This window comes from Chroicocephalus ridibundus, chromosome 10, assembly GCF_963924245.1.
Source record: "Chroicocephalus ridibundus chromosome 10, bChrRid1.1, whole genome shotgun sequence".
Lineage (NCBI taxonomy): Eukaryota > Metazoa > Chordata > Aves > Charadriiformes > Laridae > Chroicocephalus > Chroicocephalus ridibundus.
In genome coordinates, this window is record NC_086293.1 from 18,935,626 (window position 1) to 18,951,957 (window position 16,332).

The window sequence follows — 16,332 nt, forward strand, 5'->3', positions numbered from 1 at the left end:
GCCACCTTCACACACAGCCACAAATGAGGGTCTGGCTCTTTGCACAGGGCTGAAACATAAAAAGAATGCTTTAAAAGGATACAAGAGCAAAGAAGCATTTTGTACTGGCTTGTGCTGTTCTCCCCACAGTGATCCCTGCACATTGGCATGCTGGCCGTGACAGATGCAAAGCATTCTTTGTTCCTTCACTCTCATTTTGCAGTGGTGGTACACACTACAAGAAACACTGTGAAAGTATTAATCAATTACTCTCAAATATCCAACTCTGCCTCAGAGCAAACAGATGTCCCACAAACTTGGCAGGACGTCTTTGCAAAAAAAGTTGTTTAGTTGTTTTTACTTATATTAAATGAAGAATTAGCAGTAGAAAATACTTGTAAGGTTTGAGGAATAAGGAGGACTTGGTACCTTTAGGTAAAAATAATTTACCAGGCATCTTTAATAACTTTAACAGAAAGATTTATATATGGTTTAATACTTTCCCATTTTTTTTATATCTATCCAAGATGAGGTGTTTATCAGGTCTTGGGGTCTTAATCCCAAGAAATGAAGGGAAAAATATGCAAGAAATTAAATTGATATACAACTTTATTCTTAGGAAAAAAGAAGACAGAACCTCTTGGAGTCTAGTCAGCTCCTCATTCAAGCTACCATGTCATAATAACTCTTACATAGTCTTGTCTTAAAAGGCATTAAAATTTTCTTTGCCCCCACATCTTTCACAGGAAAGCTATTCCAGAATTTTACTTCATCAACAACTAAAAATGTCCTTCTAGTTTCTAAATTTAATTGTATTCATGATTGCTTTATACTCATTTGTCCTTTTGCCAACATTGCTCTTTAGCTTCATCACTTCTTTTGCTTCCTCAGTCATTTCCCATACATGAGCTTTCTTATTAGTCTCCAAATCCATGACCTTGCACCACATAGTAGTGAATTTCATTTGATTTCTACTCCTCCAGGCCCTAAGTTCATCCAGTTCTTCCTATCTGACAGGCTGCTCCTATTCAGAGTTCAGTCATCTGTATATTTCACGAGTACACGTCTCTTTTGGGACAATGATATTAACAAAAATACCAAAAAAGATTAGTCAGCACCCTTCAACTAAAACTGTCCAGTGTCTCCTGCAGTTTTCAGACCTTCACATCATTCTTTACTCACTTTGCAACTTTCTTTCTGATGAGCATTATCTCTAATCTCCCTAAGAGATGCCAAATCACATACACAACTGCAGTCCAGCTAGAGGAGTCCAATTGCATTTTGTTATATAGAAAATGAGTTATCTTATCAAAGAGGTCCCCATGGATTTATCCTCAATGTATTCCATCAAATCAGTGCTGAGCAGTGGCCAAAAAGACAAGTTGCTGAAAGACTGTTTGCGAAAATGCCAGGTGCTATATTTTTCATCCAGCCCAGTTCACTTTCATTGCTCATAATCCAAACCTCTATTAGTGGCAAATACGACATCAGTGCCAATGCTTGCAACTGCCGAGCTAAACCAAATTCCATCACCACTTGGACCTGAGTAAGCCTATTTATCTCAGCAGCTACCCAGGGGCAGAGAACCTCCCCATCTTCCCCGGTTTTAGATTCACATTATATCAAGGTGCAACATACTGTGTAGCAGTCAGAAAATTACATCTTTAGCAGTAAGCTCCAAAAAGAACAAAAAGTTCAGTCAGGGAAAGGACAAGGTAAAAACATCATCTCTTTTCCCAGGTTCATAACGACATTCATGAAGAATTGAGCCAATAAACGGAGTTTCACATCATCGTGATGTCCCTGATATGCAGGACTCCTGTGAACAGTTAGCTCCTGAACTATGCCTCAGTACAGTTGTTTCTTCAGGATATATCTTCTTGGGAAGAATTTGGAAATATGGAGGAAGGAGCAGGTAATGTAGTATTACTGTATACAGTGATTGGTATCTCAAATTCTTCTACCCTGTGGCACAGCCCCTGAGCTGAGAAGGTGTTGTGTCTCTGAAATCACTCTGGTCTGTATCCCAAGATTCTACACAAGCTGGGGGTAACACAACAGAAGTTGAAGAGTCTGAAAAACTTTTCCTATTTTAGCAATTCCATTCCCTAAAGCCTGTTTCTTTCCAGGTACCATGCATTTGGCTTTATTCATAACACCTAATGATGAAAGCATACAAACTGTATTAGCAGAGTTCTCCTAAAACTCTGTGAAAGCTCAAATCATCAGTGCACACAAAAGCATGGTGTGCTTTCACCTTAGTAATGATAATGGTAAGAAGTAAATAAATCTATCTCTCCACAAACTATCCTCTGTGAGGGTGGCTGCTCCCCCACAGGTGACCCACAGCACTTAGTTCATCAATTTAAAATGAAAGCTAGAGTAATTCAGGTTATGCTGCTTTTTTTTTTCTTTAAGGGCAATCAGTTAAAGTCATACAGAATTCACGCCTCGGAAGGGAGCAATGTATTTATGACACATTGCCTACTACAAAGTCTCTGTAAGCGAACATATGAACTTATAAAAGGCGTGTCGCATTCATTCCAGTAGGTTTGGGTTTGTTTATGCTCTCCTTGTGACAAAAGAATTTGTCAGCTCCCTCTTAGAAATATATAGAAACATTTGTTTTAACTTGTTTAAAACCAGTCTAGTAAGAAATTATCTAAGACATGGCCCCTGTCCTCTCTGCTCACAACAGAAAATAGAGCTGACTATGTCTGAAAGAGGAACACAACTTTAATCTTACCCATGTTGGGAATTTGGATAACCAGCTACTCAGTCATAACACCGTATATATTGATTTATATCTCAGGTCAAACATATGAACAAAAGGCCATAGCCAGTCAACTTCCAGAATACACTGTATAACATAGAAATGTAAGACATTAGGTCAAGTACTCCATGCAAGTACTCAAAATCTTCCTCTCCAAATTTGTGACATTTTTTAGCCTTATTTCATATGGAGTATCCTAAGATATTTAGTTCCTGCAAGTTTTATGAAAATCAACAGCAGGGCGGAGAACAGGTGTTACTAATGCTGCCGTTAGTGAAAGGTAGGAAGAATTAAGGCTGAATAATTTTCTTTGTCAGTGGCCAGCCTAATACACACTTAACTGCTGTCCACTCGGCACATCTACTGCATTGGACAAACCACAGCACATACTTTCTTTCCTGGCTGCTGAGCAGAAGAAGCACATAGAGGACTTAGGACATCTGGAAGCCCTGCACTGGGGGAAGAAGAGTTTTAGGAAAACAAAAACCAGCTGAGATATAGGATTAGTGAAAAGAGATGTAAGAATGTGAAAGTATTATAGAAGAAAAAGGAAAGACAAGTGGGGTTGTTGCTTTAAGGGAGTCACAAGAGACGGAGGAAGTTGAGGTTGTTAGACTAGGGGAACTTAGGCACAAATCTGCATGAAATCTGTCTTTGTGAAGACTTTTGCCCACAGAGCAATTTCATAAAGCCAAAATGGAGAACACCGTATGGAATCCAGTGCCTCAGCCCAAAGGAAATCATTGAAAACTGCAGATGCTCTTCGTTTCTTGAAATTTGTATTTGGGGTTGTAGGTTTATCTGTATTCCAAATGCACAAAGAAGTTTATTTGAAAGTACTTGTATTTCTGAAAAAACCAATATTACTTAAAAAAAGCTTAATTTAAGAGATATCACGACAGAGGCATTTATATGCGGTGCACACTGGGAGAAACGTTAAAGCCTGACAATATAGAACAATAAATAAATGAAAAAAACAATATGAAAACACTGAACAAAAATCTGACAAGTTGGATGAGCAATGTCAAAATATATATTGACTTCTTTTTCTACCTCATCTGTAAAAATAAAATAAAAAGTGGAAAAAAAGAAAAAAACCAACACAGTAATCAGAACGAATAAAGGCTCTCTTTATCCTGCCTCAGCACAAAAGAACACAGGAAATGTCAGAATAGAAGAGACAATTTTACCCATCGCAACCAATATCTTGCCTTCTAATACTTCGTGCTACTTCAGTGGAAAGACTTTATGTCATTCTCCTTCATTGTACAATCTGTGTGATGGAGAGATGAAGAAAATCTTCTGAGTCCAGATAGTCATCCATTTTAACCCTGAATCATGAGGCTCCTTGTGAAATTCCAGTTTTTATTCTTGTCTATGCAAGTGACTAAAACTTTTTAGGCATGATAAATGATCTACCTTAAGAATGTCCCAATAATAGCAAATTACAGTGGTTAAAAATTTAATTGTATACATACACATCATGATTAAACTGATAAAGGCCACCAGTTCATTTCAGAGGTGAAATCCTCTGCAATACTGCAACTAGTGTGAAGATGTTTTAATTCCGAGAATATCGTGAAGATGTTTTCATTCCAGACTAAGAACTCTATAATCCGATTTACAATAGATAATGTGCTGAGTGCATAGTACAGAAAATGTAAAATGAGTTCTTAAGAAATCATTGGCAACTTAATTGTATTATAAAAATCAATAGTTTATCATTTAATGGCTTGACTGGACAGAGAAGAGTGGCTACACTATTTAAAGTTCCCACTGGTCATCCAGAGGCTGCTTTTCTTTAATCTTTTCAAAATTATCTGAATCAGATGCATGAACAAACTATAAGAAACATTAGACAAAAATCTCCTTCTACACTGTAAAGCTGAAACAAAACAACCAATAGACAGTATAATTCAGAGTGTTTGAAGACTATAACTACTATAAAGCACACTAGCAGGTGCAAAGAGAACTTTTTCATTTTAATATAATATGCCAAAGCACAAATTGCTTCAATACTATAGCAAACCATGGCAGGTTTTCACTTTTCCTGTACACTTTCATTGTTATTACGTAACTTTCATGAACTACTCTGAAGGAATGAAGGTCATTAGCAGACACACTGCATGAAGTTGATGGGTCTTTCAGTTAAAGAAATTTATTGCCTTTTTTCAGATGTTATCACATTTATTTTATCTGTTAACAGATACCAGTGGCCCCGTTTTAAACCAAACAAAGCTTAAAAGAACAAATTGATATTCTTTTCAGCTCTGTGCTGGTTTTCTTTCTACATCCAAGAATACTGGCTAACTACTTAGGCATTCTCAATAAATATGTCTTCATAATTTTCAGGGCTGAAATTTGGCCAACTGATCATATGGGTGGATTCCTATAAAGCCTGACAAGACATAAGTAGCCAATTTTCCAGTTTCAAGTATTACTGTCTGAGCACTCGGTGCTTCCTGGAGTGGTGCAGTGCATTTATTTCACAGAAAGAATATGATATTTTTGTACGCTTCATGAACAGAATTAGTCTGGTGATAGCAGGATACTAATCTCTTTGCTCTCATCTCAGCACTGTCCAATGTGGTGTAAAGAAAAGACAGACGTGGAAGGAATGCCTCTGCAGCTTTCCCATCCCTGCTGCAGCTGCATCCAGCCCCTTAACAGTCCCCTTGACCATGGCCCTCCCTGGAGTCCCCTTCCAAGCTTGAGCAACAAGACTGCATAGCAGTGAGAGGAAACTTGATGCACAAGAGGAATCCTGGAAGTACACACCACAGAAATCGGCTCAACTACATTTTTTCATAACTATCCACAGTCCTCAAATAAGGATTCTACACAACCTCTGTTGATGAAGTATTTGTGGGGCTTAGGAAAATAGGTTGTGAACTCATTCTCAATTTTAAAATATTTATGAAGAATGACCTTCTTGAAAATGCTGTGTTTTCTGAATCAAACGTGTTACTCCATTCTTCTGAAAGAAAAACATTAAGCTTATGGAGAGATTATATAGATGCGTGTTTCAGAGAAATTCCTCTGTTATAGAAGTTCAAATAGAGATAGTTAGGATAACTAATGAATTCCACTATTTTATTTATTTGAACAGTGTTTGTATCAGACCAAGGTACAAATAAAAATGAGACAAAATTCAGAGTTCATGTACATGGCTGAAGGAGGAAGAATACCACTGGAAAATTTTCAGAGATCCACAAATGGTAGTGGATACAATGGTGACCATGCAGATAAATTACCCTGCATGACGTAAATCTTGGCAAACACGTTCCTAGGAAGGTCACTGGCTGAGAAGGAATGCTCAAAGGAAATGAAGATCGGCCTGGCACCGGGCCAAATATGCCTCAGCTCCATGGCAGCTGTTACCAAGCGAAGGCTAAGCAGGCAGCAAGGCACACTATGTCTCCCTTCCCTGTAAGTCAATAATGGCAAGAAGTTTCTACAGAAAATTTCACAAGATGCCTGTGTATCTTCCATCTTAGCTTAACTAGTATTTATAATTCATATCGCTCTCAAAACATGGCGTTTTATGAAATACAGTATGAACTAGAAAGACAAGAGATTTCCAGACTAAATGAACCAACAGTCTAAAAAAGCATAAACCGTAACAGTTCAGAACAATACAATACAGAACAGACTGGCAAATGGTCATTAGACCTGAAAGGGAGCTTTACACAGGAGAGAAGGGAGGCCACTTGCCATGTATCAGCTGGCAGGCTGCTCCAAGTGTGACCAATGGTGTGCAATAAGTCAGGAATGGATGAAGAAAAGTACAGTACTCTTCCTATGGATATAAACCCAACCTATGGCAGTGGGGGTCCTTTAAAAATGTCTGGGTTTAATATGACACATCAAATATCTAGTGCACATTGAATACTGTCCTAAATTAAATCGAGTTCCCAGCATGACACTAGTAACATCTTGGTATTTTAACTTAAGACAGGAGACCTAACCACACCTTGTGCTTAGGGCATTTACAAGAAGGGATGTCCGTCTGTTCCAATTTCCTACTCCAAGACGCAGTAAAAATCTCTTCACTGAAACCCACTGCACCATGTAAGAGGTTAAGGTCAGAACATAGAAGGGTTGTATTAGAAGATAAATGTATATGACTTCTCACTGTTTTCCCCAAACTATTACCCAAACACTTGCTGAACACTCATCATATCTTTCCAGGGCTTTATTAAATGTGCACTACACAGCAGCCTAAAATGTTTAGCCAAAGAAAACTACATAACCCAGCAGCTCAGGTACCAACAGCAGCTGATCTACAGATAAAACCTGAAAGAAGTCAGTATAACAAACAAATGATTGTCTGATCATTACTTTTACATTGTTTCACACATTACCATAATTCCAAAACAAACCTTGGAACTATGATGGGCTCTGGCCATAGAAGGGACAAATTCAGTAATGCAAAGTTCCTTGCTAGTTTTACATTACCTGCCAATTTTGAGTCATAGTATCTACAATAAATGATATGGGTTTTTTCTGTAAAACTGGAAGAAACAGAGGAAAAATTTTCCCCTCACGGTACGTCTAAAACCAGTTTTCTCCGGCAGCTGGCAAAGGGGAGTTGTGCAGCCCAGTTTTGCCCCGAGCAGACAGGTAGCTGCTTCCACACCTTACACACACAGCTGGATGCTTCACACACCTTTATAACTTTAGGCTCTTCAGCCTGAATCTCAGTATTTAACTGGAATTTCTTAACTCCTCAGGCCTTAGCATAACTCCTTGTCACAAAGGATTCGGGCTTTTTAGATACAGAGTCATGTGTAACAAATTTCAAGATGACTTCAGGTTAAACCATATATAATGAACTACGTAGTTTCTGTTGGCTACAGAACTCCTCAATAGCTTTTTAACCTTTCTTTTGCTATCATCATCTCTCTTTTGTCCTTGTTCTATTAACTGTTTTTATTTAATAACCTGTAGCTCAGTTTTAGTATTATTGTTTTCCTTATCTCCAGTACCCAAGAACACTAATCAGTGTAATCCAGTGTATGATAAAACTGCACTGGATGTGATTTCTTTGAAAATCCCAAGGTAAAATAAGAACGCTAAATAAATCTTACAATTGATTTAACTCATTCCCTTCTTGGCAAAACCAGGACAGTACCTTTCAGGAGCAAAAGCAAGGAAGGTGAAGAGTGCGGTGGTGGGCTGAGACAGGGCAGGACCCACCAGTGGCTCAGCACTTTCAGTTCACGTATTCCATCACGCTGTGATGGGTTACAGGGTTCTTAATAATTGTTCTTTGTAGAAACATTAAGACGCGCTTTGAGGAAGAAAGAAGTATTCAATTATTTTCTTGTGAAAGGGCTACAAAGTTTCATGAAGAAATGCTGTGATCAAAAAAGCTGTCACTTCAAGGAAAGATCTTCTTTGATTAGTATCTCATAATAAAAACTAGGATCATATTGCTTCCCTGTGACCTTCTTCCCAGAGGATTTTGAAGCCATCAGGAGGCGTTCACTTATTCTTGACAGGGATGTTAAACTACTGGGGCTGTCCTTCTCATTTCCTTCTCTTAGAGAAAAATGTCAGATCTGCAAGGCCATTCGAATTCCTTAAAAACCGGGGACTTTGATGTGGCTGCTCTGGCTCGCAGCTTCCTACATCCTTCTCAAAAAAAAACTTTACATGATGAAGCCGTAAAGAGTAAATGGCAAACACGTTGAGTTTTTGGCGACCTTTGCATTTGAAACACCTCCACAGGCCCTGGGTGACACTGCGCCATTTCACACGGCCGCCCTCTGCCTTGGGTGCCCTGAGGGACACCCCGTGAGGAGGCCAGCTTTGACCGGATTTTATTCACTTAGCGAAAGCTAGGGAGGTCGGCGGGCAGCCCGGCCACCGACAGACGACGGGTACCCGGCTCATGCTCTGACCCGCCGCCGATGGAACCCGAATTGACGGACACGGGCGCGCCTACAGGTAACGGCCGCCCGCCGTGACTGACCGATGGAGCCCCGCCCCGCGCGCCGCCATTTTAAACGGCTCCCGCCCCTCCTCTCCCCACCCCCGCCGCCTCACGGCGAGCCCGGGGCCCGCCCCCTCCGTAGGTGCGGCCTCGTCCCCAGCCACCCTCGCCCAGGTGAGACCCGGCGGGGGCTTCAGCTTCCCGGGCTGAACGGCCCCGGTCCTCTGTAGCGAGCGGTTGGGACGTGGAGGGGCGGGAGGGCGGCCAGGCCCGCCCCGGCGGCGGCGGAGGGGCGGGGGAGCCGGGGCGGCGCTGTGGGACGCGGCGTCGGCGCTGTGATGGCGTAGGGAAACGGGTGTGCGGGGGTGCTGGTGCTTGAAACGTGGGCCTTGTGTCAAAAACCCTGTATGATCGATTTTCTATATAAAAGTGAAAAGCTTGATTTTAAATATATTTTTTTCTTCTTAATTCTGCGAGTTGTGTGTAGAGGATGTCTGTGCTGCTTCTCACATGGAAATGCCGGTAGTCTTGGTGTAGTTTATTAATGGCCTTTCTGCCCATTTATTATGTTAACTTGTATTTTGAGAAAATATATAGCAGTGTTGCAAACCTAGCTTGAAATATTTAATATGTGGAATTCATTTGTCTGGAAGATACTAAAACCCTTCATCAGTGATGAACTGCTTTCTCTGGTGTGTCCCAGCCTACCATAAATCAGCACTGGCTTTGGGCCTGTGATGGTGAGTTATATGTATTAATAGTCTTGGGTCTAAGCCTATATTCCCTGCCAAAAATAGCGTATTTGTGGTGTTTTTCAATGCAAATTAGTAGTAGGTGCAAATTCACTTTAATTTGCTTCACACTTTTGACTTCATAATAGAAAATCTTTAATGAACACAGCTTTTTCAACACTGGGAAAATACTTATTTACCTGAGTTGTCCCCCTTAAGTCAAGGGGCTAACTATGACTACGAAGGCTTTTAGGAATGGGTGAGTCTGTCCATCCCTGCCTCCCTTGCGGTTAGGGTAGCACTTAGTATTAAGTATTTTAAAGAAGCATCAAGGTCTGTTTGCGTTTACTGTTTGTAAAATACTCTTGCTTGTAACTGACTAAGAACCAATTGTTTGAATCACAGTTTTACAGTGTATATTGTGTTAAATAAACACAAAGTATTATAGAAATGTTTGAATGTGAAACGTTCTAGTTTGAAGAAAAAACATACATAAGAAGATGTCATAGGATGGAGATGTTTTTGCAGTGTCCTGAGTGGTTTTTTGGAATGGAAGGATTAGAGGGCCCTTTGGACTGCTTCTACTTTACTTTCAGTGTAGGAAACATTGTGAAACTAATGATCAAAGTCAGTGCACAAATCAAGACCTCACAAGGTAAATCCTGATAGGAATCTGTTCTTCCAAAGATAAGTATCTTTCACTGTCGTGTAACTTTGTAAACTGTGTTCTTGATGGTTTGTCATTGACTGACACTTTAAGCCTGTATTTCCAGTTGGACAGATACACTAAAGTACATGGTTCAGGGCAATAAAAAAAAGTTTGATCTGTGACTGAAAAATGAGAGAATTGCTACTTTATGGCATAAAATATATATTTATTTGATAAATATACAAAATATTGAGGACTTATATTTCTGGATGCTGCTGATATTTATACAATAATACCCCTGGTTTTTAAGAACTCTCGATTTGTAGAATTTCTGGAGAGGCTAGGAGGAAGAAAGGTGAAAAGGGGAAAAATACTGCAACTATCAATTTTCCAGACCATTCTTTCCTTTGTTTTTAGGCATAGGTTACTGTAACTGAAGTCAATAATAGTCAATGTGTAATAAAAGCACCTCAATATTATCTCAGTAATTATGTGACAAATACATAATTAATTTAATTTTTTTTTTGTAGTTACCAATCTTAATAGCAAAGGTAATTTCTAGTCTTTATTTGTAGTAACTTAAGGGAAATTGGGAAGTTACAAGTAAGCAATATATGATCAGAAATGTATTGCAGTGTCACTTGCAGTATTTTTTGCCTTTATGAAAACAAGCTGACGTTTCACTGATGTGTTTGCAATAATCAGCTTTGTAGTATGAATGAGTTGTCCTAAGAAAACTGCTTACAAACTTTGGGTCTAGTTTAGCTTCCACTAAAGTTAGGAAGAGCCATCTTGTTATGATTTTGATAGCTACAAGGGTCGTCAGTTTCTTGAGTCTATATAAAATATGTTCTACAAATTAATAAATAACTTAGCTTCCACATGTAGGTCAGGTTAAAAAACAACTGAAATGGTGACAAATTTCAAGCCATATTGTAAGAGTGAACTTTATTTGAAAACTTGAGATTTTTTTTTCTTTAGGCTTTCAATAAGCGTTCATCACCCCACAGTTTTTGTATTTTTTTTTTACTACCACACACTTCCTAGATGTTATCTCTTCATATATATCTCTCTACCCTTTCTGTGATCCGTTATGAAAGTCTTTAATTATTTGATCATCTTTTCTATTGTAAGTATATCATTTTAATGAGAACTTTTCAGTTCAGACGCATGCTTCCTCCACCTGAATTTAAGAATTAATTAGTAGCAGAAGTTTTTTGTGTGATATAGGTGCGTGTCTTCATGGTGTTTTACCAGTGCACATACGTTCTTTTTGTGCTCAGAGCTCACAATACAGTGTGGAGATAAATTAGTGATGTCAAGCCAAAGCTAATAAGCACTGCTGAGAGGCAAAGTATATTAGCACAGTGTTGAACCCCAGCTAATATATCAACATGGCTTCCTCTCACCTTGCACTGTATGCAGAGCTGTTTGCATTTTCCTTCAAAACTGTGTGATGTGCCTACAGTGGACTGGCTCTTATGAAAGCCAAGTATACTTTGAGAAAAGAGTGAAGGAAATGAAGTATTACTTTCTATATCTTACGTGTAATTCTGACTACAGCAATGTCTGCAAATACTGTAGCTGTCCACCTTGCTAAGTAGCTTTAGCCTTTCCATCCCGAAAGATGGTATGGTAATGAAGATGAAACTTGGCCTCTACATACTAAACACTAAATGTTTGTTCCAAAATATACAGTAGGATTATAGTCAGCAGAAGACTTCTGACCAGAATATTAGTAGTAGTCTCTGAAAGAGATGAGTTATTTTTTTCAATCTTAGAACTTCATACTTTTCATACAGTGAATCCCTCACATTTATTTAGTCTTAATATTTTTCCCTGAGACGTAAGAAGGCATAACAGAACTGCAGAATAGATGAGGGTTTTGTTAGGTGCGTGATGCTTGGCAGATCTGGAACTTGTTTTTAAAGCAAAAATAAGTGAAAGGGCCTTGCTCCAAGGAAAAAGCAGTGCCTTCCTTCATATCTCTTTCACTTGAAAGTACTAGTAAATAAAAACTGGGGGATGGTGAAATCCTTAGTCCTCAAAGGACAAGTGCCTGACCATGGGAGTTACAGTAATACGCTCATTGTAAATATGTACTGTAGGAGGGCATGACTTCTGCCTCTCTCTCACTACTGGTCCTTCACATTTAGCTCAAAGTGAATCAAAATAGTAGGTCACTCTGGGATTAGTTCCATGGTGCCATCAATTCTCACTAAGACACGAATCATGCAATTTTGAGTGGTTTTGTTTGTTTACAGGCTGTAGATAACTGTGAAGTTAGGGCTGCAGACACAAAAGTGAATAAACAGATTTCCAAAACAATTGCTCTGTATGTAAAGTGAATATATTCAGAAGGAAGAAAAAATACACTTACTTTAGAAGTGTTTTCTTTAAAAGACATTTCTAAAATGTCTACTTCATAGTCTAGAATAGTTCAATATAACACTAATGTAGTAAGTCTTAAAAAAAAAAATTGCGCCAACTGAAGAAGTAGGACATTTGTATAGGAAATGGTCTAAAATGCAGAATAATGCAACTGGTGGTTAGATGTGCAGTGGCACTATTAAAGTAATACAATCAAAATACTAATTACGGGTTTTGACAGGCCTGTTACAAATGCTATGGTTTCTAAATTTTGTTTTCCTTATAATCAAAAAGTTTAAAATGAAGTAAAGTTCCTGGCTACAGCATGGGGTAAATTTCTAATATCTGATCCTTTTTCCATTTATTTCATTTACAGATAACCTCAAGATTTAAATTAATTGTTGCTGATTAAAATAATTGTGTTTAAACACTAACAGATTCATCACTTTTTCCTAAATGCATGATGATCTACTTTTTAAAATAGAATGCTGCTCTAATCCTTTAAATGTGTACATTGTTTAGGAACTCATGCATATTGTCACTGAATTTCTAGTTCATTCGCAATCTTGTGTATCTTTTTATAAAATGTTTCAAACTTTTTGTCACTTCCTGGTTGAGAGAGCTAAACCGTTCTTTATGAGAAGCTATACTTATATTCTTCTGGTCAGCATATTGGTTTTTTATCTGTTAAGAAAATGGTTTGAGGCTCAAAAAAAATTCCAGTAATTAAAAATAATTATTATAAGCGGTCTGTGTCTAAACTGAAACAATGAACATAAACAAAGATAGCAAATAAGTCTGGTGATATTGCACAGTCTGGTGAAAGGGTTTCTGTGAGTTGACGAGCACTTTCAGTTTTCACAGTGAAGGTGCATGTTGTCTCTTGTGACTGGTTCTACCTGTCTTTGGAGACTGACAACTACCTCTTATGTTCAGGGTCCCTCTCTGTTGACTTCAGGTGAAATTGCAGACACTCAGCATGATCAGAGGGGGATGTGGGAGCCTTCCAGTATCAGTCCCTTCACTTCCTACTGTTCTGATTCTCCAACTGCAGATGTCTCTTAACTCCCATTGACTTTTGCAGCCCTCGGATAACTTAAGTGCTTGGTTTGAGACTTATACTAATCATCCTCAAAGAAGAATGCTGAATGTGAAAGAAGATAATTTGTCTCAGAAGTCTCTGCCAGATATCTCTAGATGGAGTGGTTTCTATTGCAGCTGTTTCATATGTTTCTCTTTTTCTGTATTAAATGTTAAGCTCCTCTTTAATGGAGTCTAATGTTTTTCAGTGGGCATTCAACAACAAAGAATAATAAAAAAAGTGTATTAAAGATGATTTTTCAAAAGCATGAGGAAGTCTTCATTCTTAAAAGTAAGAGCTGATGATAAAATTACTAGTTTTACTTGGAATACAAGGAAACACAGGCAGCCCTGAGTACTTGATGCATGAAGAGAACATTTTCCAAGACAGCATCAATATTAATATTTTTTTGATCTTAATTCTTTTGTGGTAGCGCTCTGATGCAGTTGATATACATTCTGTACTCATGAAAAGTAATTCATAATACTTTCATATCTTTTAAAATATAATTGGGGGTTCATTGTAAGATTTTTTTCATGTCATATTCTATCTAAGATTTCCTGTTTTATTTCGTTGTTTGTTTTTTTTTTCAGTGTAGTCTGTGTCTTTACTGATTGAGAAGCTGAAATTTTTTTTTTTTTTGCCTATGAAAGTTGGAAAATGTTTAAAAATCACTATCAGGTAAAGCAAATAATTTTATTTTTTACTCTTACATTTCACCTGAGAGCTCAATTTAAATGGCATATTCTGGGGGGCAAAAAGTCCAGATGCAGAAATGTTTTGGAATGTTTCATTATTTAGTATTTTTATAGAAATGTTATGAAATAGTGGGTAGCTGCTGATCCTGTCAGGTCTAGAATGGACACCAACAAGGTGTTACCAATGTCTTTGTCTGGTGTGCCTTCCCTCATGGGCCAGGGAAGGCACACCGTCTGCTTCCTCCCAGTCATGGAAGCAGGTCCAACTCTTAAGGTATAGTCAGAAAAGGGGGGTTGGCTTATTCTCTTGGTCCAGCAAAATTTTGTGACAACATTAGTTGCCTCATTCACAAATCTTATTATCCCTTTTACTGTTTCCTGGCCTCCCTTTTCACCATGCTTTGCCTCCCTTTCTCTGCACCAGTCTCCTCCCAAGAAAGCAACCCACCTTTAACTACTTTTTCCTCACTGGTCCCAGATGTGCTGCATCTGTACCCAAAACTGGTTTTTCTGATGCTGTTCCCTAGGCTATCTCAGCTTTATATGGTATTTCTGATACCGTTGCCTAGGTACTCTTGGCTTTGCAGGACTGTGCTCCCAAAAGATGCCCCATACTCCCCTCCAGTTGATTGTGGAGTTTGACTCTCTTTTGCATAACTCCTCTTTTGCTACCCGTGAGATCCAGCCATCCTCCATGGCACTAAGTAACTTTTGTCAGCTTCTTATATCAGTGTTTGTTCAGCATTTCTGTCATGTCCGGTAGTTTTCCATGTCCTGTTCAGTTAGTTTAACCTCAAATCAGGGCCTACTCAATAGCTGCAGTATTAACAAAATGTATTTGTAAATGTGGGAGGAAAAGCCACTTGTTTAAGATTTGCTGCAAACACATACAACTTGTCAGTTTAAAAAAAAAAAAGATTCTTAACTTTATGAGCTTGATCCTGTAGTCAAGGATCCTTAAATATGTCAAATAAGTTTCAAGTTGATAGTATGTCATATTTTTAATTTTTTTAATCCGTTATAAATTTAAAATGTATTCTACAAGTGCAGTATATGGAATGCCGTTTTGAATCTCCGTAGAATTTAGTAAGTCTAATGACTGGGGTTAGCCATGTGACTGGAAGCTGCCAGGTGTAGGTGGGCAGAGGAAAATAAGTAACTCGTATACAGTGCAACATTGTTCTCTGAGAGCATAATCTGGGGAGCATTTATTTTGCTGGAAAGACTGCTCGTTCTGACTTGCATACAATTGTTTGAGCAGCTGAACATGAAGAGAATCAGGGAGTGCAGGCAACCAGGAATGAGAAGGGAGCAGCACAGTTTTAATGATTGATTAGGTAAACCATGCTGCTGAAAAAATGCTTATCAAACTATAGGCTGAGCACTTCAGATGTCCCAAAATGTGACATCAAATAGGAAAAATGCTGAAGCAAATAATTCCCTAAGCAGAGGTGATAAAGCCTATCTCCTCAAGAGCCTATGGTTAGATTCTTTGATGTCTAGTAGGGCACATGCTCTATGTAAGGAATTTTTCATCTGGCACGGGCATTCATAATCTTTTTCCAGTATTAATTCTCTGATGCCTCATGAAGGCCGCAGCAGCAGTACAGCCCTTACCTTTTTATGGTGGTACGGTAGGATCAGATCTACTACAAGGCCACTTAAGTTGGCCCAGAAAAGATAGTAAATTTTTGTGAGTTCCCCACACTGTTTGGTTAAATCAGGCTGGAATTTGGTAACTGGTAGAAAAGTTACTGAGAAATGTCTTTGACATTCTCACAGACAGAGCTGAACATATTCACATATGTAGACAGATTGTGTAAACTTCATTTCCATAGGAAATCAGACAAAACATCCAATCTGCAACAGTTTTTATTTTTTATTTTTATTTGTTTTAAAACTCACTTATTTTGAGTTGTAGAAATAAACCATATCCAAATATAAATTGACAATTTCCTGCATGTTTTTAGAATGTTTACCATAATTTTGCTTTTTAGAGAATGACATTATAAATAAAATCATTTGAAATATTCCATGGTATTCCTTCAATTTTATGTTCTGATCCTCTAGTAAAGCCAAATATTGACTGTATGGATTGCTATGTTTAGTAGTC

At 38.4% G+C, this 16,332-nt stretch overlaps 1 protein-coding gene across 1 annotated transcript in view; it reads left to right on the forward strand.

Annotated features, from left to right (window-relative positions):
• The first annotated feature begins 9,056 nt into the window (after nt 1-9,056).
• The window catches only part of CFAP20DC (CFAP20 domain containing), a 99,880-nt gene continuing 92,604 nt past the window's right edge, over nt 9,057-16,332 (forward strand). Inside the window, exons 1-2 of the mRNA XM_063348478.1 lie at nt 9,057-9,430; nt 14,115-14,202. Coding sequence (XP_063204548.1) covers nt 14,182-14,202 — 21 coding nt within the window. The 5' untranslated portion in view covers nt 9,057-9,430; nt 14,115-14,181. The remainder of the gene's footprint in view (nt 9,431-14,114; nt 14,203-16,332) is intronic.